Source organism: Mirounga angustirostris, unplaced genomic scaffold (assembly GCF_029215605.1).
Source record: "Mirounga angustirostris isolate CCGP_5_RB_7025 unplaced genomic scaffold, mMirAng1.0.hap1 SCAF_16, whole genome shotgun sequence".
Classification (NCBI taxonomy): Eukaryota; Metazoa; Chordata; class Mammalia; order Carnivora; family Phocidae; genus Mirounga; species Mirounga angustirostris.
Window position 1 is genome coordinate 16,825,477 of NW_026991724.1, and position 26,801 is coordinate 16,852,277.

Below are 26,801 nucleotides of genomic sequence, written 5' to 3' on the forward strand. Positions count from 1 at the left end.
AAGGCAAGAGACTAGAGAGGAAGGGAAAAAAATGTCCCTATTTGCAGATGATATGACTGTCCATATGGAAAATCCCATGCAATATACTAAAAAATCTATAAGTTTAGCAAGATTGAAGGATACAAAAATCAACATAGTTATTCATATTTCCAGTATATATTAGCAGTGAATGACTTGAAATGAAATTACCAAAACAGTGCCACTTACAATAGCCTGAAGAAAAAGAAATACTGAAAGTCTAGCAAAACATGTATAGTATCTGTATGTGGAAAAACACAAAATGCTGATGAGAGAAATCAAGACCTAATAAAATGGAAAGGTACACCATGTTCATGGACTGGAAGACAGTATAGTTAAGATGTCCGTTCTCTCCAGCTGATCTGTAGATTTAATATAATTCCAATCACAATCTCAACAGGATTTTCTATAGACACAGACTGATTGTAAAATACAAATGGTAAAGCAAAGGAACTAAAATAACCCAAACAATTTTGTAAAAGAACAAAGCTGAAGCACTCTCTACCCAATTTTAAGAATTACTATAAAGATACTCATGACCATAAATAAAGATTAACAGAACAAAAGACAGAGTCCAGAAATAGGCCTACACAAATATGACATTGATTTTTGACAAAAATGTGAAAGCAATGCAATGGAAAAGGCATTCAATAGAAAAAAGATAGTCTTCAACAAATGGTATTGAAACAGTTGGATGTCCATATGCAAAAACTGAACCTTGACCTCACAAAAACTCACAAAAATTAGTTCGAAATAGATCATAATCTAAATTTGAAATGTAAAGCTGTAAAGCTTAGAGAATAAGATGAAAGAAAAACTTTATGTTCTGGACTTAGGCAAAAAGTTCTTAGTTATGTATGACACTAAAAGCATGATCCATAAGAGGAAATTTTGATAAGAGGAAATAATGGTAAATTGGTCTTAACTAAAATTTAAAACTTTTTTTAAAAGATTTTTTATTTATTTATTTGACCGAGAGACCACGAGAGAGGGAACACAAACAGAGGGAGTGGGAGAGGGAGAAGCAGGCTTCCCACTGAGCAGGGAGCCCGATACCGGGCTCAATCCCAGGGCCCTGGAATCATGACCTGAGCCGAAGGCAGACACTTAAAATGACTGAGCCACCCAGGCACCCCCAAAATTTAAAACTTTTGTTCAGAAAGATACTGTTAAGAGAATAAAGACAAGCTATAAACTAGGAGGAAATATTTGCAAATCACATATCTGACAAAGAACTTGCGTCCAAAATATATAAAGAACTCTCAAAAGGAAATAGTGCTATTTAAAAAATGGGCAAAAGTCTCACCAAAGAGAATATACAAATGGCATATAAACACATGACAAGATGTTCAACATAATTTAGTCTATAGAGAAATACCAATTAAAGTCACAGTGACTACTAGGACAACCTATTAGAATGGCTAAACTTAAAAAAATACTGACACTAATGCATGCTAATGAGGATGTGGAGCAACTGGAACTCTCATACATTGCCAGTGGGAGTGCAAAATGGTATAGCCACGAAGGAAAACAGTTTAGCCATTTCTCATATAAGTTAAATATATTTCTTCCATATGACCCAGCAATCCCACTTGTGGGTATTTACCTTAGAGAAATATTATGTTCACCCCAAAACCTGTACACGAATGATTTAACGTCTATTCCTAATCACCAAAAATTGCAGACAACCCAGATACCATGCAGCGGGTCAATGGATAAAAGTAGCACAGTAGCCCCCCCACCCCACCCCACCCCACCCATAGTTTCACGCCATGGTTTCAGTTACCCACAGTCAACTGTGGTTGGGAAGCGGACGATCCTCCTCCTGACATATGGTCAGAAGGTAGAAGGTCAGGAGTAGCCTTGGGCTAAGTCTTAATATATATGTCATTCACCTCACTTCATCTCATCACATAGGCATCTTACCATCTCACATCACAAGAAGGGTGAGTACAGTACAATCAGATATTTTGAGAGACAGACCACATTCCCATAACTTTCATTACAGTATATTGTTACGTTTGTTCTGGTTTACTGTTAATCTACTGTGCCTAATTTATAAATTAAACCTTATCATAAGTCGGTATGTATAAGAAAGGGGAGTGGGAGGCATTACTATACATTCAAATAATGGAATACTGCTCAGCCATTAGAAAGAAAGAACTATAGATAATGCAACAACAAAGACGGATCTCAAAGGCATTTATACAGAAGGAAAGCGTCTCAGGGTTACATCCCCTAAAAAAATAAGCACTACATGCTGTAGGATTCCATTTATATGACATTCTTGAAGAGATGAAACAGTGAAAAGATAAGTGGTTGCCAAGGGTTGGGGTTGGGGGAGGGGTGACTACAGAAGGGTAGCACAAAGGGAGGTTTTTGTATCCTCATTGTGGCAGTTAATAGAAGTCAATACATCTATTAAAACTCAAGATACTACACCCCCCAAAAGTCCATTTTACTGTATGCAGGTTAAATAAAATTTAAAAACATAATAGGATATAAATTATTTTATACAGAGTAAAACCTTTGAATTCTTCAAGAAAGTTATTCTGCTGAAAATGATGTAAAAGTGAATGTGGTCATCTGACTATAAAATGAAAAGACCTACTTTGTACCTTCCCTGGGCAGCAGGAATTTATGGTTGTGCCTGCTATTCAAGAGTATTTGACACCAGTTTCCTTTGCATGCTGAGGACAGAATCACCAGAGATTAATACTGCATTCCCTTTGCTATTCCTCCTTCTTTTAGTCTGTATCTCCTTCAGTTCTTCCCTGAAATGAAGATTGAAAATATCTATGGACCAGTTTTCCTTCCCTGTTGTGTGTGTGTGTGTGTGTGGTGTTTCTTTTACCTTTCTTTGAGACAGGATTTAGGGTAGCTACTTCATCCTGTTAGATAACTCCAAGTGCTCCCAAGTTTTCCCTGGCTTTTCTAATTTTTTTAAAAAAAATGACACCTATATTTTAGGGGTGCCTGGGTGGCTCAGTTGGTTAAGCAACTGCCTTCGGCTCAGGTCACGATCCCAGGGTCCTGGTCCCGATCGGGCTCCTTGCTCAGCAGGGAGCCTGCTTCTCCCTCTCCCTCTCCCTTCTACTCTGCCTGCTTGTGCTCTCTGTCAAATAAATAAATAATCTTTAAAAAATTGAAAATGACACCTATATTTTTAAAATACCACTTAAAATTTTCGATCACTGTCATTTTCCCTCTCTATATATTTTCTTGGGGTTTCTTTACTAAAGGACTCTTTTTCTCATGAGACTTCTGCATCCTACCTGGAATTTTGCCCTCCTTGTGTGCTACCTGTGGATGCCCTGGGTTTGTTCATTTCAGTAATTCCCTGCACACTTGAACTCGAGTTGCCAGCTGGGGTTTAGGGTAGCGAGAGGCTGTGTTGGTTGTCCTACAGAAATGGCCTCAGGACTTTCCTGAATGGAACTAGCAGAACTCCGTGGTCAGCAAATGGCTTTTTTTTTCCCCCTCACAGTATATCCTCCCCGCTCTGTCCCTATCATTATATCAAAGATTTTGCATCCAAAAAGAACAGATCCAATTGTTCTGGGGACCTGGAATGACTCCTGTCCATTTTGCCTTTCCTTAGGAGGCCCTATTCAAATTGGGTAAATGGTCTGTAATCCAGAGGATCAGATTTTGCTTTATCAGCTATTTTTTAAAAATCCAGTGTAATGTTGAAAATCTACTCCCCTACACAATGAAAGAAGAGTGCTTACAGTTGTTCATAATGCCTGAGCAGTGATTGTTAGTTTTTAAGTACAGGAATTTGACAGAATGTGAAAAAGTTCTTGGGTATGTAAGACTCATTTTTACTTTTTAGTAGTTTATTTTAGTATCTGATATTCTGATTACACCTGTCATTATACAACAGTTAAAAAAAAAGGTGTTTTTTTTCCCCCCTTTTGTAGGCTGTCATTATTTGTATCAAAAACAAAGAATTTGAAAAGGCTTCAAAAATTTTGAAAAAACATATGTCCAAGGACCCCACAACTCAGGTAAATTTGATATATTTTTGCTCCCATAACTTAAATCCATTTCATTGTTTTTTGTGGGGAAACAGGGAAAGGGTTCTTTGTCAGGAATTTATCTAAATATTTGGCACCTTTAGCATGTTGTCTTCTATATCCAAGATAGCTTACTGTGAGATTGGCTTTTCATAATTTATTTTTCATTATACAAATTTACCTAAATTATTTTCTTGCCCATTTCTGTCGGGTTTGTGACAGAACTTTATTTAAGTGATCAGTACCAGATATTAAACTATCAAGTTCTGTAACACTTCTAACTTCATTTACATAAATGCTGATCCTGCAGAATTGAGAATCTGCCTTGGTGAGGACTTAATTCCTCTGTTTTCTGGTGTCAAAAGCTCTGTTGGGTGTCCTGCTCTTTTTTTTTTTTTTTTTATAAATCTGAGTTCTTGAAAAGGTAATACATGTACATAATAAAATTCAAAAGGTACAACAAAAGAGCTTAGCTCATCTCTTAAGTCAGCCACCTCATTCCTCTCTTCATAGGGAACCAGTTTTTTTCTTTATCCTTTGAGAGATATTCTGTGCAATTGCAAGCAAACAAATGTGCATGTGTGTATATATATACGTGTATATCCATTCTTCCTGCTCTTCCCATATGCACATGTGAGCATATTCTACACCCTAATTTGAGCATTTTGTAAATTGCTTTTTTCATTTAACATATCTTGAAGATTGTTGTGTATTACCACATAAGGAGCTGCTTCATCCTTTTTTTTTTCTTAAGTTTAAAAATCTTTATGTAAATGTATAAAGGTACTTTAGATCCTAAGCTTCATCTTTTTTTTTATAGCTACATAGTAACCCACTATGGCTGATCCATAATTTATTGACCTGTTCTTTGTGGTACGCTTGCATAAAGCTTCCCCTTCCTATATATATACACCAGTGATTGCCACTGACAGCATTGTGAAAGTTCTGATAGTGTTGTCTCAAATCACCATCACTGAATTTTTACTTGAGTTCTCCTTTCTTATGTCACAAATATCGGTCCTTTGTGTAGAAGCTGAGAAATGATCTCCTGAACATTATCCGTGAGAAGAACTTGGCCCACCCTGTTATCCAGAACTTTTCCTACGAGACCTTCCAGCAGAAGATGCTGCGCTTCCTGGAAAGTCACCTGGATGATGCAGAGCCCTTCCTCCTCACGGTGGGCCTTGGCCTTCTCTTCTCATAACCATGATGTGGCCTTGAGGATGTGCAGGCAATTAGAAAAGGACAGCTCTTTTTGGAAGTGAAAAGAGTAAATGTGTGTAAAAGACTTTGAATTATATGCACTGTCTTCCTTAATTAAATGCCTTAAATATACAGAAGCAGAGATCCTGACAGAGGCAAAATGGAACATACCTGGTTTCCCTCACCTCCCATTTATACCTTCTACATGTGATTAATCTGTGTGGCTAAAGTAGGGGCACACCTACAATTAGTGGTGGTTCCCAAAGGAGATGAAATTTGAGTTCCGTTTGGGAGGAAGAGTGGTTTGGTAGACATGGTGTAATGGGGTTGTTAGCAGGAAGAGGGAATAACTGGAGAAAAAAGGTGTGACTAGAAGTATGATAAGGGAAAAGAAGCCAAATGTAGACATTCTTTAATTGGATCAAAGTGATAAGCAGAAAGAATGGTAGCAGTGAGGCTCAGGACAGCGTGTGGAAGAATTAGAACACAGTCTGTTCTAGAGGGTGGGCTGTGATATTGGGTAACTGAGTGAGAAGTTTTGTTGTTGGTTATTTTGTTTGTTTGTTTTTAAATCACCAACATTTAGAGAGTGTTGAGAATATCTTAGTTTGGGGCGACTGGCTGGCTGAGTCAGTAGAGCATGCAACTCTTGATCTTGGGGTTGTGAGTTTGAGCCCCACACTGGGTGTAGAGATTACTTAAAAATATCTTAAAAAAAAAAAAAAGAAAGAAAATATCTTCGTTCATAACAGTAGATCTGCCAAGCCCATATTAGGATAGTGTCATTGATCGTAGCAGTCATTTGACAGATGTCAAATTATCTGCAAAGCAGATAGTTTGGGATATTCAGGGTCCAAGTGTCAGGATACTTGAGCCTTGCCTACCGTCCTTTCTCTTATATTACAGATAACTGGAAAATAACCTGCCACTGTTTCTGTGAGGGGAGAGACCTCTGAGTTCTTAAGACATTACTTGTTACAGGCATACATATCTGAAACAGAATGATACTGGACTGATTAGAAATTTATAAAATTTTAGTCAAAGGGAGACAGATGAGCAGTTGGAGTCAGAGCAAGATTGGCCCACTCAGGACTTTATGTGGTATTAGTTAGGATTTTCAGTTACCAGGCACAACATATTTGTGGGAAAATAGTTACAAAAAATTTTAGACACAAACTAAAAGACACTAACATAAACATTAGTTATCTTAAGTTTGAAAAAAAAAAGTCTGACTTTTGTGCATGACTGCAAAGGTATATTTGGCATTCAGAAACTAGATTAGGGATGAGATTGGAAGAACAGCAAAGGAAGTACAAAGTAAAATTACACACTTATTTGTTGTCCAAAAGGTTAAAGAATTCTCGCAAGTATCAGGATGGTTAGCACCACTCAAATTGAATTCTCCTTTAGTATAGAAAACTGAGCTGTTTTTTGAAGAAGGAAAAAGCAAGACATTTGAAATAGTTCTTGTGAGATCTCTCCCTTTCTATGTCCTCCTCTAGTTTATGCCTAGATTGGATTTATAAGTGAACATGTTTGCATGTTGAGTATGTATGTGGTGAAAGAAGAGAATTAATGAAATTCTGTGGCTTCCTCTTCCTGATGACGTCCTTCTTTTCCCAGATGGCCAAGAAGGCTTTGAAATCTGAGACTGCTGCGTCAAGTACAGTGAAGGAAGATAAACAGCCAGCACCAGAGCCCGTGCAGAAGCCACTCAGAGAACCTGCAAGGTGAGAGCGATGCCCTTTTGCAATCTTGGGCGAAACACAAGGGTAGTCTGTTGGAAGCAGTCTGCTTAGAGCAGAATCAGTTCTTCCTGGTACTGAAATGTTACTGGGTTAGTTGTACCAGGCACTGTGGGAGTTACAGAGCATGCCCCGGGAAAATGAGAATATTGAAGACAGGATGTCATATCCCTGACAGAAGTTCCTGAGTGGCTATTCCTCAGAGGTTCTTTCCTTCTTTGTTCTCTTATCCTTGCCTTGCCCATATCTACACACCGCTTCCTTGTGAATACCTGATCTCTTAATGTAGTGTTCAGACTTGTGAATCAGATTCCCAAAACAAGTTTTTAAAGTCGGGATCAAAGTTCAGATGCCTTTGGGGGCCCAGTAGGAAATGTACAAGAGTGGGTGTAGGATAATACAGTTCAGAGCATGTGAGTGTGAACCAAAGAGGGCATGCTTTTCAGCTTTGTGTGATTGTTGCTATGTGGGAATGTCCAAGGATGCCCAAACTTTAGTTCAGATTTTTGTGTGAGACATCTAGGGTTTTTTGTTTTTGTGGGTTTTTTTGAGCTTTCCCAGTTTCTGAATGTTGGCAATTAGTCCAACTAAAAAAAAAAAAAAAAAAAAACCTTGCATAGGTTAGGCAACAAGACCTATCTACCAGATGGGTTTGGCTTGTAGGATGCCAGTCTGCCCTTTCCTAACAGTTTTTATTTAAAGTATACTAGTGGGGGGCGCCTGGGTGGCTCAGTTGGTTAAGCGACTGCCTTCGGCTCAGGTCATGATTCTGGAGTCCTGGGATCGAGTCCCGCCATTGGGCTCCCTGTGCAGCAGGGAGTCTGCTTCTCCCTCTGACCCTCCCCGCTCTCATGTGCTCTCTCCCTCTCAAATAAAATCTTTAAAAAATAAAATAAATAAATAAATAAATAAAGTATACTAGTGGGGCACCTGGGTGGCTCAGTTGTTAAGCGTCTGCCTTCGGCTCAGGTCATGATCCCAGGGTCCTGGGATCGAGCCCCGCATCGGGCTCCCTGCTCTGGGGGAAGCCTGCTTCTCCTTCTCCCACTCCCCCTGCTTGTGTTCCCTCTCTCGCTGTGCCTCTGTCTCTATCTGCCAAATAAATAAACATCTTTAAAAAAAATAATAAAGTATACTAGTTATTCCAAATGATAGATGAACTTGCCTTTATTATGAAAAGGCAGTTTCTCATTGTTCTAAGACTGTGTGGCACACTTCTAACTTGGAGAATTCTCAAAAGTCCCATTTAGAAGTGTACTGTAGGAGGAAGGGGGCAGAATGGAGACCAGTCTTTTCCTTCTCTCACAGGAGGGTTGGACTGGACAGCAAGGTGAGACTGCTAGATTGTCGGTTGGTTGCCCAGGCTGACCTGTAGCTGTTAGGCACTATACAGAGTTCTTACGTAGTGGAGAGCAGTGTTTTACTGTGCTTTAGTTCATGCAGACAAAAGGGGTTAGCGCACTGGCTAAAAAGGTCTCTTGGAGGGGGAGTGTCATTGGTTCTAGTCCTTTAAAGTTCTTACTTGGAGCTTAAACTCCAGAGTTCAACTTACATATTTAAAGCTTCTACTTACGCTTATAAATGGAGCTTTATAAAGTTGTTCTGAGCAGTTTTTTTTTTTTTAATTTTTTAAAGATTTTGTTTATTTGTGAGAGAGAGAGCACAAGCAGGGGTTGCTGCAGGCAGAGGGAGAGGGAGAAGCAGGCTCCCCACTGAGCATGTAGCCTGATGCAGGGCTCGATCCCAGGACCCTGAGATCATGACCCGAGGTGAAGTAAGACGCTCAACTGACTGAGCCACCCAAGCACCCCTCTTTTATTTTTTTTAAATGAAGAGTCCTCAACTCGAAGAGTCCTCTCTCTCATTTGAAGCTTCACACTTCAGAAAAGTTGTGGCTCTTTGGATGAGCATTAGTAATGGTGAGATTGATCTTTGTATATTTGCTTTATATATAGGCAGTTACGGAGTACTCCAACCACCATTGGAATTATGACCTTGAAAGCAGCTTTCAAGACCCTGTCCAGTGCACAAGATTCTGAGGCAGCCTTCTCAAAACTGGACCAGAAAGATCTGGTACTTCCTAATCAAGTGTCCCTGCCATCACCAGCCCTCAAAAACAAGAGACCAAGAAAAGATGAAAATGAAAGTTCAGCCCCTCCTGAGGGTGAGGGTGGCTCTGAACTGCAGCCCAAGAACAAGCGCATGACAATAAGCAGATTGGTTTTGGAGGAGGACAGCCAGAGTACTGAGCCGAGCGCAGGTCTCGACTCCTCCCAGGAGGTCGTCCCAGCATCACCATCCAAGCCCACCGTTCTCAACCAGCCCCACCCTGGGGAGAAGAATCCCAAGTATGAAGACCTTCTTTGTAGCAGTTTTGGGGCTGGTTGGTGGTCCTGGTTGGGCCTGGTATTGCTTCCATGAATGAAGTAACTTTCAGCTAAGTTATTCACCACCAAGGCTTGCTCAAACTGCTAGAATGTGACTTGGGAGTGGGGAGTGACAACATAGCCATCCCTGGCAGTTCTGAAGCCCCACCTGTGGGCTTCCAGGCATTGCTCTAGGCGTGAGTGAGGATGGAAGGGTTTCAGAGCCTCCTACTCATTGCTGCTTTCATTTTTAGTAAACTTCTGAGTGCCCTGACTACTAAATATCAGTCTTCTTTGTTAAAAGAAATTTGTTTGAGTTGGGCTACTTTAGACTTTGATCTTAAAAAAGGTTTATGAATATTTATAGTTTTGCACCTTCTAAGAGCAATTAAGACTTGGCAAATTGAGTAAATATCTACTAGTCTCTCACATTCTGCTAGGTTCTATGGAGCAGTGGTTAGAATGCTTTTATTTTGCTCCCCATCATGACCCCCAGCCTGGATTTCAAGTTTTGCTACCCTTTGTGCCCTCTTGTGGATCCTTCCTCCAAGCAAACTGGTTTGCTTGTTCTCTCTGGAACACACTCTGTTTTTGCTACTGTACTCTTCTTGCTTCCTGTCATTCCCCACAGTTGGACTATCATTCCTCCATCATTGCTTGTGAGAATCCCATCCATCCTTCAAAGGGAAGAGATGCTGATATTGACTAAGTACTTTCCATGGGCCAAGCACTTCTCACATATTATTTTACTGAATCTCTAGAATCCTCATTCTGTGAATGATATATTAGCCCCATTTTAGAAGGTTTAGGAAAAGTTATTAACTTGCCTGAAGTCACAAACCTGAAAAGTGGCAAAGTTGGGCTTTGGGATTTTTTTTTTAAAGTAGGCTCCACACCCAGTGTGGAGCCCAGTGAGGGACCTGAACTCAGATCTTGACTCAAAGTCCATGGCCTATACAACACATACACCAAGCTGCCTCTTAAAATTCTGCCTCCTCCATGAATCTACCCTGGTCACCCTGCTGTTAGTGATCACCTTGCTGGTCTCCCAAGGCCATTGCCATCTCTACCACTGCTCTGTTGTAGCTGTGTGGGGACCTATGCTCTGACATGCACGTGCTAGATGCCCAGAGAGGCTGTGACATCTAAATGATTAATACTCAGGCATAAATCTTCACTATATGTACCACTACCTGCATCTGGAAGTGAGTGAGTCATTGGCCGGGCAAGCAAATGGCGCTCAACACATTTTATTCTCCTTTGATACATGATCTCCTTTATTCCTTGCAATAGTCCTATGAAGTATAGCTATTATTCCCATGAACAGATAAGGAAACTATAGAGAGTATATGGTTACAGTGGTTTTATAAATGGGAGGATTTGTGAAGGTTTAGACCTTTCCACCTCTCTCATGTGTCAAGGGCATGAAGTATGATGGGTACTCTCTAAAGCAGAGGTTGGCAAACTACAGCCCCTGGGCCAAATCTACCTGGTACCTATTTTTGTAAATAAAGTTTTATTGGAACTCAGCCACGAACATTATATATGTATTGTCTGTGGCTGCTTTTGATGCTACACTGAGTTGAGTAATTGGAACAGAGCCAGTAAGGCCTACAAATCTGAAGATATTATCTGTACCTTTATAGGAACAGCCTGGTTGTAAAGGAATTGTGTGAGTTACCCGGGAGCTCCAGGAAGAAGAGCTGAATCTGCTCAGCAAAGTTGTGGGTAGATCAAGCCTTGCAGAGGAGCAAATGTTGAGCTGACCTTGAGGGAAGAGTAGCAAGTCATCAAGCATATTGTGGAGTGGGGGTTCTAGGCAGCAGAAACCCCTTGTATAAAGTCATGAGAAAGCCTGGTATGCTCCAGAAAATGTCATGTACTCTGTATGGCAGAAGAATATAATGCACAGAGAGGATGAAGGGAGAAATGTCTGGATGGGTAGATGGGCCAAGGTCTTGAGTTCCTATTGTATTCTATCAGGCAGAGGTTCTTAAGCTGGGTTTCGCATCACAGTTACCTGTGGAATGTTTAATAAAATACACAATCCCAGGCTCCTGAGTACTGAATTAGAAGGGGCAGAGGATGGGTCTGTAATCTTCTTTTCTAACTGTGCCCCCAGATAATTCTAATACAGCTAATCTGAGGGCCTGATGAGCTACCATTGATGGCTTTTGAACCAGCACTGAGGCAAAGGAGACAAGATGGGTGGCTGGAGACTGCTACGGGATGAGTAGTTAGGACCTGGAGGAAGCTGGGCTGGTGGAATTGAAGGCAGGATTAGGGTGTATCACCTGGAGGGCAGGGTCACAACTACTAGATTTTTATATGTTCTATGGCACTTGGCAAGGACAAGTGCTGATTAGATATTTATTGACCAAATAATTCTTGGTTTTTGCAATTTAAAGGGTCATACCCAAAACTTCTATAAAAGGCCAGCAAAGGGTTAACATTTTAGGCTTTCTGGACACTTGTGTCTCTGTTGTTTATTTTTTGTTTTGTTTTGTTTTGTTTTACAACTCTTTGAAAATGTAAAAGCCATTCTTAGCTCAAAGGTTGTACAAAAACCAGCCACAAGCTGTAGTTTGCCGACCCCTTGAGACCAGGCCCCTCTAGCCCATTCATTGCTCATCAAGGTCTAACTTTACAAATAGGAGCTTAAGGACCAGGAAGTGACCTGACTTGCCCAGGACCGCAGAGCCATCAAAAAGTGAGATGAGGACCCAGATCTCAGCCTCTTCTACAATAGAAGTTAGGCAGTACCAAACATTTGTACACAAAGTAAGTGCTGAGTTCAAAGGAAGAGCAGGAGGTTACCAAAATGATCTGTGCAGATTGTCTGCAGGAAGAATGAGCAGATAACGCAGGTGGAAATGACAGATCCAGAGGTTAAAATCAGTTTTATCCCAGCATGGGGATAAGCAGGTAGAAAATTGAAACTATAATCCTGACTTATTTATAAATAGTAATTAACACAGTTAATATCCCGAAAAGGAAAAAACCTCATGTAATCTTTTCACTTGTCTCAAGCAAATTATTCTCAGAAATAACATTTTGGGGGATATGAACCAATTCAAACATAATGAAAAGTAGATGGTTCACCATTTGTCTCAGCCATGTAAGTAATTTCATAGAAAACTCATGGAACTCAAATTTTTTTCAAGTCTGTACTTCTTAAACAAACTGCTTTCATTACTCATTTGCAAAATACCTAGCCAGCCCTAAAAATAAACCTCTGGTCATAGTGGGGGAAGGAGACTGAGGTTTGTCTCTACTCTCTTGATCAAGTGTTACAGGATTTGATCTATATAACTTCTTCAAATTTAATTCAGATACTTCTCATGTTGCTTTGTAATAGATGTTACAGTTCTGAGGTCAGATTTGTGCTGTGTTCTGTTCCCAGGGCAATTGTACTATTAATCAGGTAAACACGGTTACAGTTGATTAGAAAAGACTGACTACAGTTTTCATTAATTCAATAACTTGGGTTTGGGATTATTTTTTAGTTTTGGCATTTTTGGTTATACTCAAGTACTTAACATTTCATGTGCACAGAAAGGATTCTTACTTGCTTACTACTCTAATCTTCAATGGTGTAATTTATTTGCAGCTCTTTGATAATCCTGTTTTTACTTCAGCATGTTTTTCCAGCTGCTGTTAGGGTATGTGTTACTGTGCTAGGTGTTTGGGATGGACAGATGAAGATACAGCCCTTGCCTGCAACGTGCTTATGATTAGGGTGTATGTTATGAAATGGCTGTTTTAATAAAGTGGAAGCACAACCACAAGGGCAGAGGAGTGGGGTTTTTGTGTGTGTGTTGGGGGCCTAGATTTAGGGCAGGCTTCATTGGGAATGATGGTCTTAAAAAATGGGTAGAATTTTACTTGGCAGGGAAAGGAATCCTAAGCAGAGGGAACTGTAGAGAGGAAAGTATAGAGCTTATAGAAGGAAAAGAGGAGCAGAAGGCGTGGCTCTGCTGTTTGTGCTGATGCGGTTGTGGGGGCAGGGTTGGAGAGAGGAGGCTTTGGTAGCAAGAAACTGGCTGGAGCCAGAGTGGATGATCTTGACTGATCCTCCATACAGGCTTCATTGTTGAGGCAGTGAGAAGTGATCATGGAACAGAGAAAGGATGAGGTAATTTTAGACTGATGTTGAGGTGGTTTTGGAAGGGGAAGGGGCTAGGGACAGAGACTCCAGTTAAGAGACCAGTGTAAGGTACCATGTGCTTGGACAAGAGCGCAGTCCAGAGATAGGACTGGGCATGTCTTTGAAGGACTGGGAGCAGTTTGCTCATTTGAGGTTAGAAGAATGCTGAGACCTTCAAAATCAGAGTCAAAACCAACCAAACAAAACCAGGAAAATGAGCAGATTTTGAAGGGGTTAGTGGTGTATTCACTGCTCAGTTTGAGGGATGATCCTGCAGCCTGCGGGAGGATGACATGGAGATGCCTAGCCAGGTCAGCATTTGGGAGTTGTGTGTTAAGTGAATCTCAACTGTGGTCACAGCAGAACAGGGAGGAGTATAGGCTGTGAGAGAGCCAAGGACAGAATATGGGATGACCCCAATGATCTGTTTTACATCTTGTCCTCTTGTTGATCTCCCCTCAGAGTACCCAAAGGCAAGTGGAACAGCTCTAATGGGGTTGAAGAAAAAGAGACATGGGTGGAAGAGGATGAACTGTTTCAAGTTCAGGGTAAGCTAGGACATTCTCCTCAGTCCTTGATATTAGCTGAATGATAGATGCATGATAGATGCGTGTTACTATCACATTAATGTTATAAAAACTGCTTGTCTCCAAACTAGAAGAAGTCCAGTAAGTTCCTTACTGTGATTCATGAGCAGTCAGTTTTATGTCCTTTCCCATTAAACAATGGAGACTGTCAAAGCAGCACTTTATATTTAAAGAGAATGCCTGGTTTTGTTTTAATAAATCCTATATCTAATTGTAGCTGATGATCTTCCTAAAGTCTTTTAATTAAAAAAGATAGATGTGGTCATTCCTTGCATTTCCTGTTTAAGTAAAAAATCTCTTACCAGTTTCAATATATAATTTTTTTTCTAAAATAGGAAACTTTAATTTTCCATAATTCATACTAAAGTTCATAGCATTTGCAGTAGAATCTCTCCCACCACATACTTTGCATTCTAATGGAAATATCATAATCTTGGAGATTCTAAAGACTTTGGTAACACAGCAACAGTAAACCTCTGCCAGCCCCAAAGGTTTTGTCCTTAAAAAGTACCTTCATTGGCACAAACATAGTTGGCAAGATCAAGATCACACAGGAAATGGGGGAAGTAACAGAAAATCAATAAAAGTGGCATAAAATATTTAAAAACAACAGGATATAAAAGTTCTAGAGAACATCCATATCCAGTGCAGTCCAGATTTGTCAACTTTAAAATCTGCTTCCACTATAGTATGAAATACTTCATAATTTAAAACTAAATAATCTGCTCCTCTAAGTATCCCTTTTCCTGAGCCACCTTCATTGTTTAGGAAGCACTGCTAGGACAATAGCATCTGCTGAAGCAGACATTCAGCAAATCATGTTTATGCAACTTTGCCTTTTCTTGCAGTTTTTTAATGGCTCTTGTTGGCTTCCAGTGGCATGTTTTTTATACTAGTAGACCTTTCTGTAGTCCTCTGGCCTTTAAAAAAATTATCTTGGTGCGTTTTTTTGAGGCCTCATGTCTTTCCATATGGTGAGAGGGTGGAGCTTGAGCAGATCTCCTACGGTCTCTCTGAGTGGGGAGCAAGAACTCTCCTGTTCTTTTGCTTAAGGAGCTGAACCACATATTATTTACGTAAAATGATCAGGGATTTGAAAATTCTGGCATAAAACAGTAAAATTGTGTTATTTCAAAGCAGTGGTTAGCAGGGGGTTACAAAGCAGAAATTATACACACACACACATACACACAAGTATATAATACAGTCGACCTGTAAACAACACAGGTTGGAAATGTACAGGTCCACTTACACACATTTTTAAAAATGCAATATAATACTGTAAATATATTCTTATGATTTTTTTTATGATTTCCTTAATAACCTTTTCTCTAGCTCACTTTATTGTGAGAATATAGTATATGATACATTTAACATGCAAAATATGTGTTAATTGACTATTTATGTTATTGGTAATGTTTCTGGTGAACAGTAGGCTATTATTAAGTTTTTGGGGAGTCAGCATGGATTTTTGACTATATGGGGAGTTGGTGCCCCTAAACCCTGCATTCTTTAAGGATCACCTGTAGATGTGTATATATTAGGGTTTTAAATACCACAGTCCCTCAGTAGTTTTAAAAAATCATGTAGGTTTTACTAAAGAGCCTGAAATCCATCACTAACCAATATTTATTGAATGTCTGTATGTAAAATATTTGCTTTGTACAGATTCTCATTGGCTGAAATGATTGATATCTTCCAAACAAAGGACAAAAACAAATTACTCTTCAGTGATATCCTTCTTCTCTCAATGTTGAGAAATTTCAGTCAAGTTTTCCCCTTAGGAACATTCTATGTCTTTTTCTTGTGGTTTGTGCAGAGAAAGGTCAACTCTGAAATGAGTCTACTTTTAATGTTTTCCAGCAGCACCAGATGAAGAGAGTACAACCAGTATAACAAAAAAGCAGGTAATTTAAAATTACTTTTTTTTTTTTTTTACCTTTTCTGGTAATGTGGGTAGAACAGAGGTAAAATAAGCACATCTCCTAGCATAGGCTACCCATGTACCTGTAAAAAGGTATTTTGCAATTTTCAGATAATCCAAACGGAGTTAAAGTAATAGTTATTTTCTGGAAGAAAAATCTGGAACAGAAACCTGACACATTCTCCTGACCATGAACAACATAACGTTTGAAGTTTTGAATGCAGAAGTGATTAGGATGAAATAGGAGGACATTGAAAATTATTAAATGTCTAAATCCACAGTGTTAACTTATCTCTATCGTGTTTTGTTTTTTTTTTTCTATCGTGTTTTAAAAATATAAACCCTTCTTTTGGGTTTAGATTCTTGTCCTAGGATTCTTGAGTTTACCTCTTAACTGTATGAAAATGTGAATAAGTGGAGAGACAGGTTGTGATAAATATTTTGGTCTTCTTTTGCAGAAGTGGACTCTAGAAGAAAGCGAGTGGGTCAAGGCTGGAGTGCAGAAATACGGGGAAGGAAACTGGGCTGCCATTTCCAAAAATTACCCATTTGTTAACCGAACAGCTGTGATGATTAAGGATCGCTGGCGGACCATGAAAAGACTTGGCATGAACTGAAACAACAGGCTTTCATTTCCACAGAATTCACAGGAGCATGGTTCCTAATAATAGCCCCTGATAGTCTGTTGTTTCTTTCAGAAGCTGGGCTGGAATGAGAATTTTGGGCATCCTCCTCCGACATGGGGGAGGTCGCAGTTCTACTTCATCAATGTTGGAGATCATGGAGCTGAGAAACAAAGCCAAGTCCACCCCGTGTCCTTGGCAGAGATGACAGGCACATAGCTTGTACAGTGCCAGAATATCATTAGTATTTCCCTTCTTTAGTGGTTTGCTTGAATTTAAATCCCTGGTAATCAGTAGAACCTTCTCCTAGGAAATGGTGGAGTCTGTCAGGAGCCACTTATGACTTTGACCTGTTAAAACCAGCAACATGAGCATTATTTGGAGTGAACTTGTTCCAGGTAAAGCTTTGGCCTTCTGATGCAAATGCAAAGGAACTTCATCTGTCATGAACCCAGGCTAATGAGAGCCCAGGCCTGGTGGAGTCAGAGTCTCTTAAAAACTCTTCAGCCAGTTGTAACATCAACATCTAGACCTGACAGCCTTGGCATTTGCTCTTAATATTTGCTGGGCTACGTAGGCAGGTTTAACCTCCACCTCTCCTGTGGTTGAACCAGTGTGTTTTTTTGTAAAACGGTGATTGTAGATAAGCTTAGCCTTTTCCTCCATCCCCTCTGCTCAGTTCCCTTCCTTATGCTGGACTTTTAAAGCTTAAAAAATCCTGACTGAATATAAATGCTTAATTCCATTCTTTGTGAAATGGTTGCTTCCGCCTGATACCCTTATTGTGCTGTGTTAGTGTCTTGCTCTAAAAGTCAACATTCCCTTCTCCTTTTGTACCGTGTTGTGCTTGCTGTCTCTCTCGGACATCCTTAAAGACTGTCTTTTTGGCACACACACACACACACAAAATCAGTAAAGTGTTTTCTGTAATCTTTTTTTAAAATATGAGAACTAATTATTGTCCATAACTTGTAGCATTCTTCATTAAAGTCTTGCTTCTCTCAAATGTTAAGTAGCTATTTAATTCCAGCACAGCATGTATGAGCAGTTGGAGGTAGCAAAATGTTGAACAAGCTTTGCTGAACCATGCTGACTATGTTAAGACGCTGATGTCAGACTGTATTGGATGTTTTAATCCTTGAAAGCCATGTCAAACAGAAATGTGGAAATGTCCTCTTAATTTGTCCTCATATAACATATTTTTGGGACAGAATTCCCCCTTTCTCACTTTTGAGTCGGTGAAAGGCAAGGTACAGTTTTAAAATTCATCCTGTAGGTACAAGTTAGAAACTTTGTACAGCTTTATAATCTATTTACATGTTTTGGGATTTGGTACTACTGTTTTTCCATCAGTTAACCCCAAATGAAGCTACAGTGAAAGGATGAAACTCTCGATCCCTCTCGATCTGGTTGCAGCTAGTTGTGGTCTTCCTCTATATGTGGTTAGGATCCAGGAGTTTTTATCTCTTCCACGTTTAACATTATTAGACTACGCTCTCTGGGTAGAAGAGTGACACTGTGATACATTTAAGGAAGCAGAATATCCTTATCAGTGTTTCTCCAATTGAGAAATGCGTAAGTCCATTAACACTTTTTAACGTAACTTCAGGGGTATTTTTATACTATTCCTGAAATGTGTACAAACATAAAACTATGCCTACACCTTCTATAGAACTATAATACATACTATGAACTGATGATTGTTTTGCTGAATCTAAGTCACTGCTCATGACATGGGTAGTGCTGGGACCGTAGCAATGATAGGATGTGGGTGGGTATGCTTGTGCATTGGGAAGTGATCCCAGTCTCTCCCACCTTCACCTTAGCAAGACTGATGGAGAGCCACTGGGCCTGCAGAGTACTGTGATGTTACGTGGCCTTTGCTAGAACTGAATACAGTTATGAGGTCTGTTCTTTGCTTTTTAGTTTATGACACTTAAGGGATTACCACTTGGGAGTCAATGCAGTGAAGCAATACCTGGTTAGAAGGTGCTGATGCTGTTTTGTTTTTTTAAGATTATGGCTGAAATCAAAACATTTAGGCACTATCAGCACTCAGAGACTGACAGAAACACTGTCCTGATAGGTAAGAGTGTGAGACCCACTCGGGGCCCCAGCTGCACCAGCTGTGCTTCTGGGACACAGAGCTGGCCACTGGAATCTCTGAATGTCCATTTCCTCATCTCTAAGGCAGTAGGTAATGGTATCTCCCTCCCAGGGCTGTTGTGAGAACATATAGGAAGCAAGTAAATCTCTTAGCTCAATGCCAGCCATGAAGTCAGTGGGTGTTCAATGAGCCTTTTCCCTGCTGAAGAAGTCATAAAGGAGAAAAGATTGAAGGTTTGAACAATATAAATACTCTTTAAGTGGGTTTTTCAATAGCTTTAGAAGAACAGATCAGTCAGGGGGAAAGTAGAACGAGAATTATCAGTGGAGAAGTTTGACCACTGCCTCTTGCTCACTTTATTTGTCCATTAAAATTTTTGCACACACTTCCATGCTATGCTTTTTGCTAAGATCTAGCACTGGGCAGAAAATACTCTGTTGAAAGAGGTCTGCCCCACGTATCTTACTGAAGCAATAGGTATCACCTAGCAATTTGATACAAACAGGAGAAACAAATCTCTCTAGGCAAACTTTGTCCATATGTTCAGATGGTTGTAAATAAACTTACCCAATGTTTATTCCTAAGAAGAACTGAAAAATGATAACCCAAAGGAAGGACAGAAATACCTCTTCTAAAGTAGATTCTATCTAGCACCCATGAAGTAGGTTTGGTAAGCCACTGAGTTTCTGAGGTAAAAACAAAAACTCTTCCCGTGAGCCAAGCATGGGGATATCATGCCAGTTCTATTATGGAATATCCATGTGTGGCCCTGAAACTGGCCTAAGTGTGACTTGTAAGTTAATGATTACCCTAGCAGTTGTCTAAACTACTTGGTTTCACTAGACTGCAAGCACTTCACCTGCAGTGGAATCTCCAGAAAGCAGCATGTTCCCTTTGCTCTTTGGGGCTGGACTGGTGGTTCTGAACCTAGTGACTTCTGCTAGGAGCCAGGAGACAGAACCCCTTAGTGGCTCTGGGGACCAGCTGCTCTTCCATGGAGCAGATCAATCTGACTTTGCCATCATGATCCCTCCAGGAGGCATAGAATGCTTCTGGCAATTTGCCCGCCAGACTGGATACTTCTATTTCAGTTACGAGGTGAGTACATGGGCCCCTCTGGCCATACTGGGGACTTGCTTTTTTGTTTCCTTTTGCAAAGTGGGTCAGGTTTTATTCAAATAGAAGATTCTGGTTGTCTTTATTATGCTGTGATTCCCTACCTGTTAATGAAATGGAACTGCATTTAGATGGAAACTCTTGATGGATGAATAATCACTAAAACATATGGCTTGACTTCTCAAACTGGGGGCAACGGAGGTGTGCTCAAAGCTATGGGACAAACAGACTGCCTCTTCCTGGAGAGGTAATCATATATTAACTCAGATTTGGAGATGAGAGAGAATCCATTTTTTAAAATAATAAAACAATAAGGATATGGTACAAAGTCAAATGAAAACTTACATGAACTTTGGCAACAGACCCTTAGATTTCAAAGAAAGATGCTTCAGTTTATGGGACTGGGGGAGCCACATTTAGTCTCCCTCTTTAAGGGGTAATTCTGGCAAACTACAGAATCACTGGCTGAAGGTCTCTCTATTTGGCCAGACAATCCTCTGTTTCTTAAGGAAGGTTAATGTTTTCAAGTTGCCTGTTTACAGGCCAAGGACATTTATCCATCCTGTGGTCTTACACCACAGTGCCCAAGGATGGTGAACTCAATAGTAAAGTCAGAGGCTGTTAATTTCCTTTGTTCTTCATCTTAGAAACCTGTTAACTTTCTAAATTTTGTTTACATAGTAATAGACTATGTTGATCTTATTCCATTGCACTGTAACTCAAAGTTTATTTTAAATTAGCTTATCAGAGCCTTTTCTTGTCTCTGAATTTACAACAGAACAGTAGCTACTAGTAAGCTCACTGTAGCCTAGGCTTATCAAGACCCAGCTTGAGGAGAAGTGCCTACCGAATGCCTTATTTATTTGCTGTCAAGCAGCAAGTAAACCCAAGTCTGGGACACCACCAGGGAAGTCAAAACCAAGCAAGTTCAATCAACTCTACAGCCAAAAACATACATATCAATCGATATACACCAGATGTACGTTCTGAGACAGGTCTTCTTAAAAGGAGTGTTACTGGCATCTTGGGCAATTCTTTGTCTTGCAGTACTGTTTCTAACGTGGCAGGATGTTCAACATTGCTGTCTCTTCCTACCCACCCCCCAACACCACTGTTGTCTCAATCAAAACTCCCAGGGAGGATTGGGCAGTACCATCCCTTATTGAGACCCACTGTGCTGATGATCAGGAATGTCAATCTTAGCACTTAGCTAGCTTTCTGGTGATGTAGCAGGGGCTTTTCTCCCTCTTTAATGTGTCTTGGCAGGTGCAGCGGACACTGGGAATGTCACATGACCGACATGTTGCTGCCACTGCACATACCCCACAGGGTTTCCTCATAGACTCCTCTCAGAATGTTCGAGGCCAGATAAACTTCTCTACCAAAGAGACAGGTCTGTTTTAATCACCACAGTTACTGTAATAATCATAAGTTTCTTTGAAACTGGGTCAATAATGAGGAAGTACTGAAATTACTCAAGTACATGAAATGTAAAAGCTCTGGCTTTTTCACACAGGGATGATCAAGCAGTAGGGGGACTAAACCGCCTTGAACACCAAAAACTATCCTTCCAACACCAACATCAAATCTTTATTGGAGATCGCCGGCGGCAGAGGACATTAAGTGGCAGGCTGTCCACTGGCAGATTCAGGACAGGGTCTCCAGGTGACTAATTATTGTAACTCCAGGGTCCAGAAGCTCAGTTTTATATCATTGTCTCCAATTGATCAGGTTATGAGAAAGTGACCAAAATAGACCCATTTAAAATACAGAATTCCAATTAACAAATTTATTATAGGATAGCATTTCTTTCTAGTTATCATAATACTTGAGGCAGTTACTAAACAGCAGACTCAGAACGAAAGGAAATGCATAGCCATGAAAATATCCACATTCCACAACAAAGCACTTCTCCAGTCACCAGAAAACCTCTACAGCCAGATCAAGTCTGTCCCCACCTTGGACAACATGGGTCAGTTTTTTGGGGGTTTTTTTGTTTTTTCCAAGAGCGAGCGAGTGAGAGCGCAAGCACACACGAGAGCAAGCACACAAGTGGGGGAGGGGCAAAGGGAGAAGGAGAAGTAGACTCCCCACTGAGCAGGGAGCCCTACACGTGCGGCTTAATCCCAGGACTCCAGGATCATGACCCAAGCCCAAGGCAGATGCTTAACCAACTGAACCACCCAGGCACCCCCCGGCATGGGGTCAGTTTTAATTGCCCTATCAGCCGGGTATACGAAAAAAGACAATGCTTTTCAACCGGGGCATAAAACAATCCTTCATTGTGTAGCACAGGATATTCAGCATCTTTGGCCCCTACCTGCCAGTAGTGCCTTCCAATCATTTTGACAATCAGATACACTGCCACACCTTTCTAATCCCGCTCCTCCCCACTCCCATACACAAAGGATGGCGACCCCAGTTAAGAACCAGCACCAGTACATACCCTAAACCATCAGTTCCTGTACAAACCACCTTGCAGAAGTTACTCCATCCAGCAGAATAGCTTCTTTCATTCAAAACACATCAATTTTTTCTCTAGTTTCAAGTTCAAGATGGTATCCCCCAGCTCTAATGGTTTACAAGAAGCAGGAAAATACCAGGCTCTTAATTTCAATTCATTTTGTTAAGCAGAAAAGCTTCAAAAAGAGATGTGAGAAATATAAGTTGAAAAAGACGGAGAAAACATTGTTTTCAATCTAGTATAGAGCTTAATAAATTTACTTACAAATTTACTAATTTATAGAACTAAGTTACTAATATTTGGCAAAACACAGTATTGTAACTGGTACTTAGTAAAGTAAGTTTCATGGAATATCATATAAGGTATTCCACATCAAAAATTGGATCTTTTTACTTCCTAAGTAAAAAGAAGGAACTACAGTAGCACCTTTAACACTGGTAAACATGTATCTCCAGGGAAATCTAGAGGGTGGTAGGTCAACAAAGGGTGGAGACCAAGATTTGGTAATGATCTAGGGATTCCTACAGGTTTTTATCAGCTTTGTCTAAAAAATCAGCAAAATCACTTTGGTTCTGTGCAAGTGTACCTCAATTTTGGAGTCTTCTATGAGGGGCCTGAGATGGACCACAAACAGAAGAATGAAAGAAAACAACTGAATGATACTCTGGATGCAATTGAGGTAACTATTTTGTGGGAGATTGTGGAAACATCCTTGGAAATAAGTAATATCATCTGAGTGAGAGCTCATTTGGGGAGAAACCAAACAGGCACAGGGATCTGAAAGCTTTAATTTTTAGGACTTAGAGCTCTTGAAACTCACTTGTTTTATACCAGGAGTTGGCAAACTATGGCACACAGACCAAATCTGGCCCACTGCCGTTTGTCTTTTTAATTAAGATAGAATTCACCATTTTAAAATGTACAATTCTGCGGTTTTTAGTATATTCCCAAGGTCCTGCCACGATTGCATCTAATTCCAGAACAGTTTCATCACCCCAAAAAGAACTCCATACCCTTCAGTCACTCTTCCTTCTCCATGCCCCCCTCCCAGTCCTGGGCAGTCATTCACTAATCAACTTTGTTTCTATAAATTTGCCTATTCTGTACATTGTATGAGTGGAATCATACAATGTGGTCTTTGTTTCTGGCTTCTTTCACTTAGTGTGTTCTCAAGGTTGATCCACATTGTAGCAAGTATTAGTACTTCATTCCCTTTTATGGATGACTAATATTCTCTTGTATGACTATACCACATTTTGCTTATCCACTCATCACCTCATAGACATTTGGGTTGTCCACTTTTTGGCTATTATGAATAATGTGGCTATAACATTTGCATGAAGTTTTTTGTAAACATGTTTTCATTTCTGTATACCAAGAAGTGGTACAATCTGGTGGATCATATGGTAACTGTTTAGCTTCGTGAGTATAACTGCTATTTTTCAGTAGCTAAACCATTTTACACTCCCACCAGCAGTATCTGATGGTTTCAATTTCTCCACATCTTTGCCAACATGCCACTGTCTCTTTTATTATTATAGCCGTCCTAGTGGGTGTGGAGTTCTATCTTATGGTTTTGAGTTCTGGCTCCCTAATGGCTAAGGACATTGAGCATCTTTTCATGTTTTTTGGCCATTTGTATATCTTCTTTGGAGAACTGTCTATTCAAATCCTTTACCCATTTTAAAATTGGGTGGTCTTTTTATTGAGTTATAAGTTTTTTATATATTCTAGATGTAAGTCCCTTATCAGGTAAGTGATTTGCAGACATTTTCTCCATTCTGTGGGATGTCTTTTCACTTTCTTGATAGTATTTTTCAATGCACAAAAGCCCACTGCCTGTTTCCATAAATGAAGTTTCAATGAAACACAGCTATGCTCATTTGACAATTACATATGGCTGCTTTTGTGCTAACAATAGCAGAGTTTGGTAGTTGCAACAGGGATTGTATTGCCTGCAAAGCCTAAAATATTTACTGTCTGGTCCCTTAATAGTAAGTTTGCAGGGTGCCTGGGTGGCTCAGTTGGTTGAGTGACTGCCTTTGGCTCAGGTCATGATCCTGAAGTCCCTGGATCAAGTCCCGCATTGGGCTCCCTGCTCGACAGGGAGTCTGCTTCTCCCTCTGACCCTAACCCCTCTCATGTGCTCTCTCAAATAAATAAATAAAATCTTAAAAAAAAAAAAGTTTGCAGGCCTTCGTCTTCTACCGTGTACAAAGAACAGAAGACATTGCCAGAACGGCAATGACGTACGGAATACATGCCTAAATCTAAAAATACTCTGAAAGAGCCTTCTAGTTTCAGCACTGAAATTTTTCATTATGAAATTATATCTTTTTAAACTAAGTCCAGACCTTTTTTTTCATATACAGCAAAACCGGCTTTACTAACAACTACAATAACCAACTTACTACATATCATAAAATTGAGTAAGTTACTCAGCTTCCAGGTAACTTAAATTAGTGCTTGTGAGCACCCAAGTGAGACTAGATGGGAGGTAGGGAGGACCCTCTTTTTATTTCACTTTCTGTCCCACAGGAGAATACACGGAAGGTGCAAAACAATATCTTTCACATGTGGAGATACTACAACTTTGCCCGCATGAGGAAAACCGCTGACTTTTTCCTTCTCCAATCAAATTATAACTATGTGAACTGGTGGTCGACAGCTCAGAGCCTTGTTATTGTTCTTTCTGGAATCCTGCAGTTGTATTTCTTAAAGCGTTTCTTCAATGTCCCGAAGACTACAGACACAAAAAAGCCAAGATGCTAAGCCAAAATGACTATAGCACCTTAGCTCTTTTCCTCTGGGATAGAAGCTTTGTCAAAGTTTCAGTCAAATAAGCTTTGTAAAGTTACTGGAAAAAAATCAATTTATCTTGTTAGAACATCTTAGTCTATTGCTCTCCTTTCCTCTCCAATTGCCTCAAAATGGCAATAAAATAATAAATGTGCAAGCTTTGATATTAACTATTACTAAAGTGTGTACTAAATGCTACCATCACAATACTGTTCAACATACAGCAGTCCCTTAACCTTTACTAAGTCTAACTAGAGGGTTAACACAGAACCTTGGGAGGGAGAAGAGTTGAAAAAAATGGGACAAAACATATCTCAGTTTTATATGTTACATACAAAAACAGGAATTGGTAGACTGCTTTTTTGTAGTTAAAAATTTTATTTTTAGAGATGTCACCTTTGGAATTTAAAATAAGCAGGAAAAAAAGAAAAAAGCAATATATTTAAAGAAATCGTTTATAATATGGCAGTTTTAAAAAACTTAGTGGAACTTTTTCATTTCTAAAAAATATTTCAGTAATTCCAAAAATAATTTTGTCAGGCATGGGCAAGGTTGGAGGAGCTGAATTATTTCAGTGTCTCTGATTAGTGCTTTCTCTCTAGTCCAGTCAGGTAAGTAAAGGTTTGTAAGGGAAATCACGTTTTAAGAAATCAAGGTGATGAAAAAAACATTAGCCTGGGATCATACCATCTAAGAAAAAGGAGAACAAGAACCAAGATATATAATCAAACTATACTCATGAGATCCTATCCTTAGTAATAGAAATACCCAGTATATGCAATATAAAAATTATTCTTACCATTTATTTAAACCTAACATTTGCCAGGCACTGTGCTAATAAGTGCTTTACAAACATGATTTCTAATTCTAAAACCATTCGTAGGTAGATGGTTAAAGCTGTTTTTTGAAGCAGAAGAAAATAAACTTATCAAAGTTTAATGACACCTCTAAAGCCATATAGCTGGTAGGTGTGAGAACTGGGGTTTGAATCCAAGGTTTTCTTCCACACCACACAGAACCTATTATATAGAAAATTAGCAGAACAAACTGCTATTATTTTATCCAAATTTCATTTGTAAAATCCCATACATGACCTACCGTTCTAATATGGCAATATCTGACTTTCATGGTATTAATAAATAATGAAAATCTATCGTGTTCTTATCGTGAGTTTGGAAAAGTATTATCACAGATAACAATAAGCTAGCTATTCTTGTCCTCAGTTCCAATGACTTAGAACCTGTTACTCAAGACAAGAAGCCCTCTGATTCAAATATAAAACACAGTATTCTATTTAGTCACAAAGATCCGAAACACCGTTTTTGAGCCATTTCCGCATAAGAATCCAGCCTGCATTCGTCCATAATAGAAAGAATATGAAACTAAGAAGTCCCTGAAGAAGTCACAGTGTTGACAAAATTCAACATGATGATGGAGCCTACACAGACACAGGAAACAAAGCTAGGCCCTTCCACACAGCCATAAGTCCTCGCGATGATTTCGTTTTAAGTCAAAGTCTCTTCATGCCGCACATATTCCCCAATGTCTGCTTGATGAAATACCACAATCGCCATGGGGTCTACTTTCCTGCAGTCTTGTGTAGACTTTGCTGCCACCCCAAAACCCTGGGATTCAAAAGAAGAGACACTGATTCACTCAAGTCATTCAATAGGCACGCATTGA

At 39.8% G+C, this 26,801-nt stretch overlaps 3 protein-coding genes across 8 annotated transcripts in view; 2 read left to right on the top strand and 1 right to left on the bottom strand.

Moving 5' to 3' along the window:
• The window catches only part of TERF2 (telomeric repeat binding factor 2), a 24,572-nt gene extending 6,934 nt beyond the window's left edge, over nt 1-17,638 (top strand). The window contains exons 4-10 of one of the 3 annotated variants that reach the window (XM_045890829.3): nt 3,942-4,028; nt 5,068-5,214; nt 6,864-6,970; nt 8,941-9,333; nt 13,961-14,046; nt 15,949-15,992; nt 16,468-17,638. In XM_045890829.3, the coding sequence (XP_045746785.3) occupies nt 3,942-4,028; nt 5,068-5,214; nt 6,864-6,970; nt 8,941-9,333; nt 13,961-14,046; nt 15,949-15,992; nt 16,468-16,626 (1,023 nt within the window). In that variant the 3' untranslated portion in view covers nt 16,627-17,638. The remainder of the gene's footprint in view (nt 1-3,941; nt 4,029-5,067; nt 5,215-6,863; nt 6,971-8,940; nt 9,334-13,960; nt 14,047-15,948; nt 15,993-16,467) is intronic. The other 2 variants (XM_054511272.2, XM_054511274.2) reach the window with 2 other exon arrangements.
• NIP7 (nucleolar pre-rRNA processing protein NIP7) overlaps nt 1-26,801 on the bottom strand; it is a 94,653-nt gene that overhangs the window by 66,389 nt on the left and 1,463 nt on the right. The window contains exon 5 of one of the 4 annotated variants that reach the window (XM_045890830.3): nt 15,046-26,743. The exons of the other annotated variants lie outside the window; for them this stretch is intronic. Coding sequence (XP_045746786.1) covers nt 26,624-26,743 — 120 coding nt within the window. The 3' untranslated portion in view covers nt 15,046-26,623. Of the gene's footprint in view, nt 1-15,045; nt 26,744-26,801 lie in introns of those variants that run through there. 4 annotated transcript variants of the gene reach the window in all.
• Nucleotides 19,625-25,091, top strand: TMED6 (transmembrane p24 trafficking protein 6). The gene is made up of 4 exons (XM_045890833.3): nt 19,625-19,837; nt 21,122-21,248; nt 22,847-22,998; nt 24,858-25,091. Exons 1-4 carry the CDS (start codon nt 19,625-19,627, stop codon nt 25,089-25,091), a joined length of 726 nt encoding a protein of 241 aa, XP_045746789.1.